Source organism: Gadus morhua, chromosome 21 (genome assembly GCF_902167405.1).
Source record: "Gadus morhua chromosome 21, gadMor3.0, whole genome shotgun sequence".
Taxonomy (NCBI): domain Eukaryota; kingdom Metazoa; phylum Chordata; class Actinopteri; order Gadiformes; family Gadidae; genus Gadus; species Gadus morhua.
Genome location: NC_044068.1, coordinates 3899741 through 3905740, shown reverse-complemented (window position 1 = coordinate 3905740; position 6000 = coordinate 3899741). Strand labels below are relative to the sequence as shown.

At 53.4% G+C, this 6000-nt stretch overlaps 1 protein-coding gene across 3 annotated transcripts in view; it reads left to right on the top strand.

Annotated features, from left to right (window-relative positions):
- Positions 1-6000, top strand: part of LOC115534735 (nesprin-1) — a gene marked incomplete at its 5' end in the record, with an annotated part of 87089 nt that overhangs the window by 41132 nt on the left and 39957 nt on the right. For all 3 annotated transcript variants that reach the window (XM_030345914.1, XM_030345913.1, XM_030345912.1), the window contains 10 exon segments: positions 500-712; positions 1194-1295; positions 1498-1617; positions 2112-2312; positions 2519-2692; positions 3211-3342; positions 3620-3816; positions 4313-4445; positions 5061-5243; positions 5697-5846. In XM_030345914.1, coding sequence (XP_030201774.1) covers positions 500-712; positions 1194-1295; positions 1498-1617; positions 2112-2312; positions 2519-2692; positions 3211-3342; positions 3620-3816; positions 4313-4445; positions 5061-5243; positions 5697-5846 — 1605 coding nt within the window.

Here is a 6000-nt window from a genome sequence, read left to right as displayed (position 1 = left end):
TGTCTGTCTGTTTGTCTGGCTGTCTGGCTGTCTGGCTGTTTGTCTATCTCTCTATCTATCCGTCTGTCTGTCTGTCTGTCTGTCTGTCCGTCCGTCCGTCCGTCCGTCCGTCCGTCCGTCTTTGTGTCTGTCTGTCTGTCTGTCTGTCTGTCTGTCTGTCTGTCTGTTTGTCTGTTTGTCTATCTCTCTATCTATCTGTCTGTCTGTCTGTCTGTCTTTGTGTCTGTCTGTCTGTCTGTTTGTCTGTTTGTCTATCTCTCTATCTATCCGTCTGTCTGTCTGTCTGTCTGTCTGTCTTTGTGTCTGTCTGTCTGTCTGTTTGTCTATCTCTCTATCTATCCGTCTGTCTGTCAGTCCGTCTGTCTATCTCTCTATCTATCCGTCCGTCTGTCAGTCCGTCTGTCTACATGCACGGGGCTGTCTCCAGCACATTGAGAGGCCTCCTACTAACCGTCCCCCTATTGGCCGCCGTCTCTCGGCCCCTCCCCTCCTCCCCCAGGGCCTGGGCAGGGAGCTGAAGGAGGTGCGGGGGGAGGCGTCGCGGTGCCGGGCCCTGCTGGAGGCGGGGGGGCGGCTGTGGGACGGGGAGGAGCGGGGGCTGATGGAGGACACCCTGGGCGGGCTGATGGAGCGGCTGGAGCTGCTGGACTCCACCCTGGAGCAGCAGTGTGACGGCATGAGGGACCGCCTGCAGGACCACTCGGCCTTCCAGGTGAGGCGCTGGGGACCCGGGGCGGCCATCTTGGTGGTACTGGTTTGGTACAGAGTCACGGAGATGTATCAATTCAATTAGATTAAATTAATTCAATTCAATTCAATTAATTTGTATAGCCCGTAATCACAAGTACAGCCTCAAAGGGCTTAACAGGCTACATGACACTCATTAAGGTGCATATCCATCCCTGAAGGGGAAACGATCCAGTTAAATAAATAGAAAACGTGTTCATCATTTTTTAGAAATAACAAAAAGTGCTGTCGGTTTTCTTTAGTGTGTGTGTTTTCTATTTATTGCACCGTACATAAATACATGCAACACACGGAAAAAGCGATGTTTAAGTACAGAGCAGCCATCAAACGCCACTGGAGGCCACTGGAGCTGTAACCCGGAGCTTCTGTCAGTGGTTGTGTTGACGGGGCTCGACGTGATGTTGTGTCGCTCCCCGTTGACTCCCGGTCCTCTGTCGTCCGCCCAGAACGAGCTGAGGAGGCTGTTCACCGCGCTGGGGGACAGCAAGCAGGCGGTGCTGCAGAGGAAGACCGGGGCCGTGGACAAGCCCGCCTCCAAGCAGATCGAGGTGAGGGACCCCCGTGTAACATCTTATCCTAGCAAGCGATATATTGTTCTCTTTCTTATGACAACCCTTAACCCAACCCTTTGGATGAAAGCGTCTGCTGAATGCCCTGTAGGTAAATGTAAATGTATGTCCCCTTGTTGTCTTAGCAGTAGCGCTAAACTGGAACTCAGCCCTGTGTCTTCTGTGTGTTTGGTTTGGTCAGGCTCTGTCTGAGGTGGAGGAGAGCTTGCGGGAGTTTGAGCAGAGGGTGGCTGAGCTGAAGAGCAAAGCGGAGAGCCTACAGTCGGACCAGGTCTCCAAGCAGGAGCTGCTCAAACTACAGGTGAGGGTTCGCCCCGCGCGATGTCTGATGTCCTTACCTTTCCTTTCTCTTGACACACATATTGCTAACGATCAGTTATCATAACAGTATTGTTTATGGTAATATTAAGATTTGAACCACTTTAATTATATATTTAAATTCACATATGGTTTATATCTGAAGGTCAGCCCAAGTAAAATCTATTATGTACCATTCAGTCCATATACATTCTCTTAGGATAGGATTCTTTAAGACATCAATCATAACATCAATAAAAATGAGCGTTAGCGCTAATGCTAATACTAATTGCTAATGCTAATTGCTAGCATAAGAAGTTAGCATTTATGCTAACGCTAACTGCTAGCATTAGCAGGAGTACACTGCCATGCTTGACGGTAGCTGGTAGTTGTTGCTAATGCTTACGCTAACGGCTAACTATAAAGCGCGTACAAAGGCGTCACTCACCATCCCGCGGTCCCCCCCCCCCCCCCCCCCCCCTCCCCTCCCCTCCCCAGGATGCGTACGGGGAGCTGGTGCTGATGGTGGGCTCGCGGCGCAGCAGCCTGAACCACAGCCTGTCGCTGAAGGCCCAGTACGAGGCCGCGCTACACGACCTCGCCGACCTGGTGGACACCGCCCAGGACAAGATGGCCGCCGACCAGAAGATCACCGTGGCCTCGGTCATCGACGTGCAGATGCTCCTGGACAAACACAAGGTGAGGACTGACGGACGGACGGACGGACGGACAAAGAACGAGGCGTGGAGACGTTTCTGAGGACCGCCTCACTCACTTAATGGGAAATTTCCAGGGCTGCCAAATGATTAAGAAACAGTCACTACAAGTGTAGTTCAATTCAAATAAGCGCTGTATAAAAACAGCCTCCGTCACTGACCCTGTCCCTCCTCCTCCACCTCCTGAAGGAGTTCTTCCAGGGCGTGGAGCGGCAAATGGTGCTGAGCCAGGCCTTCTACAGCAAGGTGTCGGGGCTGGTGGGTCCGAGGGAGAGCCAGGCCCTGGAGGAGACCATGGGCGCGGCCCACAGCACCCTGAAGCAGGCCCACCGCAGGGGGGTGGAGCTGGAGAGCATCCTGGAGGTAGGACACACACACACACACACATATATATGTAAACACACACACACACACACACACACACACACACACACACACATATATAAACACACAGATATATATGTAAACACACACCCACACACACACATAAACACACACACACACACACACACACACACACACACACACATATAAACACACACAGATATATATGTAAACACACACCCACACACATAAACACACACACACACACACACACACACACACACACACACACACACACACACACATATAAACACACACAGATATATATGTAAACACACACCCACACACATAAACAGACACACACACACACACACACACACTCTGAACTACTTTTGTTGATGTTATACTCAGAGTAGGATGACGCATGTGAGCCACCAAATAAATGTCGTAAGATAAGTGCAGATAATGAGAGCAGGTAACTCATCACACTACTGATTACTGCCATTGTGTATAAGTGTGATTATCACTCATCCCCTGTCCCCCCCCCGGCCCCCCAGTCGTGGAGCCGGCTCCTAGAGGACTACAAGGCGCTGTGCGGGCAGCTGGAGGCGGTGGAGGGCGGTGTACCCACCGTGGTGCTGGTGGAGGAGACGGAGGAGCGCCTCAGCGAGCGGATCAACCTCTACCAGGTACACGCGCGCGCACGTCTGCACGTGTAAACACACACACACACACAGATAAACTAATAATAAACATCTAAACGCACACATGTATACTGGAAATGCACGCCCACATATACACACACACACACACACATTAACACACACTCACATACTCAGACACACACACACACACACACAATCAAGCCTTTCGTCGCCCCACCTGTCCTAACCCCACCCTCTCTGCCCCCCCCCAGTGTCTGAAGGCACCACCCGTCCTAACCCCACCCTCTCTGCCCCCCCCCAGTGTCTGAAGGCCCGTCTGACGGAGCACCAGCCCCAGCTGTACCAGGTGCTGGAGGAGGGCAAGCGGCTGCTGCTGAGCGTGTGCTGCGGGGACCTGGAGACCCAGCTCACCACGCTGGGGGAGCACTGGCTCTGCTCCACCACCAAGGTCAACCGAGAGCTCCACCGCCTCGACTCCACCCTCAAGCACTGGAGCAGGTCAGTCTGTCTGTCTGTCTGTCTGTCTGTCTGTCTGTCTGTCTGTCTGTCTGTCTGTCTGTGTGTCTGTTTGTGCTTCACTGTCTGTCTGTCTGTCTGTCGTTGTATGTCTATCTGTGTCTGTTAGGGCTTCACTGTCTGTCTGTCTGTCTGTCTGTCTGTCTGTCTGTCTGTCTGTCTGTCTGTCTGTCTGTCTGTCTGTGTGTCGTTGTATGTCTGTCTGTGTCTGTTTGTGCTTCACTGTCTGTCTGTCTGTCTGTCTGTCTGTCTGTCTATCCGTCTGTTTGTCTGTCTGTTTATCTGTTGCTGTACGTCTGTCTGTCTGTGTATCACTGGCTGCCTCTCTGTTTGTTGGTCCCTGTCTGTCTATCTCTCTGTCTGTCTAGCTCACTGTCTGTGTATCTGTCGGTGACTGTAAGTGTCTCTGACTGCGTCAGTCCCTTCTCCCTTGTTCTCTGGTACAAACACGTCTCTTCACCTGCTCCGTGTCCCCTAGGTACCAGAGGGAGTCCTCTGAGCTCAGCCAGTGGCTGAGGTGGGCTCTGGACCGGCTGGGCTTCTGGACCACCCAGTCCGTCACCATCCCCCAGGAGCTGGAGACCGTCAGGGACCACCTCTCCGCCTTCCTGGTCAGTGAACCCCCCCCCCTTCTGTCCCAGACATTACAACACAATCACTGATAGAGAATATAACACAAGTAATCCCTCCTAAGCTGCTCCCCCAAAACAGTTTGCTAGCTTTAGCCTTTTTTGCTAGCTTGAGCCTAGCCTTGTTGAAGACTCCGGTAATGCACAGTGAGTGCATGCAGGTAGACGGCTAGGTAGCCACACAGCTAGGTAGCGACACAGATGTAACGATTGGACGGCCTTTTTACAGACTAGTGACAGCCACAGATACCCATTTGTATCTTATTTGTATCGAAGCATTTAATATATTGATTAACGTCGCGATGTAAAGAGAACTCAAACAAATACCTCTCCCCTCTCCTCCCCTCCCCTCCTCTCCTCCTCTCCTCCCCTCCCCTCTCCTTTCCTCTCCTCTCCTCCCCTCCCCTCCTCTCCTCCCCTCTCCTTTCCTCTCCTCTCCTCCCCTCCCCTCCTCTCCTCCTCTCCTCCTCTCCTCCCCTCCTCTCCTCCTCCCCTCTCCTCCCCTCCTCTCCTCCCCTCTCCTCCTCCCCTCTCCTCCTCCTCTCCACTCCTCCCCTCCCCTCCTCCCCTCCCCTCCCCTCTCCTCCCCCCTGACAGGAGTTCTCCAAGGAGGTGGACGCCAGGTCGTCCCTGCGGTCCTCCGTGCTGAGCACCGGCCACCAGCTGCTGCGTCTGAAGCGGGCGGACACGGCCGGCCTGCGCTCCGCCCTGGCCCAGGTGGACACGCAGTGGGCGGAGCTCCTCACACGCATCCCCGTGGTGCAGGAGAAGCTGCACCAGGTCGGTGGAGGAGGGGGGGGAGGAGGAGGATGAGTGTGTGTGTGAGAGTGTGTGTGTGTGTGTGTGAGAGAGTGTTTTTGTTTGTGTGCGTGTGTGTGTGAGAGAGTGTGTGTGTATGTTTGTGAGAGAGTGTGTTTGTGTGTGTGTGTGTGTGTGAGAGAGAGTGTGTGTGTTTGTTTGTATGGGTGTGCGTGTGTGTGAGTGAGAGAGAGTGTGTGTGCGGGTTCGATATTATCAACAAACTCGCGTGTGTGTGTGTGTGTGTGTCTGTCTGTATTTGTGTGTTTGCGTGTGTGTGTGTGTGTGTCCTTTGTGGATGTGTGTGTGCATATCTTTTACAAAAATAGACTCAAAACTAATCCCAGTCCGTCGGTCATTGGCAACATGTGTGCTGACGTCTAAGCTAACGGCTAAGCTAACGGCTAAGCTAACCGAAGTGAACCCCGTGCACAGCTGCAGATGGAGAAGCTGGCGTCGCGCCACGCCATCCAGGAGCTGATGAGCTGGATCTCCCTCATGGAGAACATCATCGGAGAGGACCAGGACCGCATCTCCAGCGCCGTGGGCTCGGAGCGCGTCCAGGACTTCCTCCAGAAGTACAAGGTAACCACAGACCAGACACGGCCATCAGGGCGTCTCTTAGTCACGGGACAGGACCCGTTACTGAAGGCCACCTTCAGCCACGCCCACCTGCTCTGAGCCCTCATAATGCAACATGAACGGCTGTGTTACTTTGTCCTCACGCATGAATGTTGAC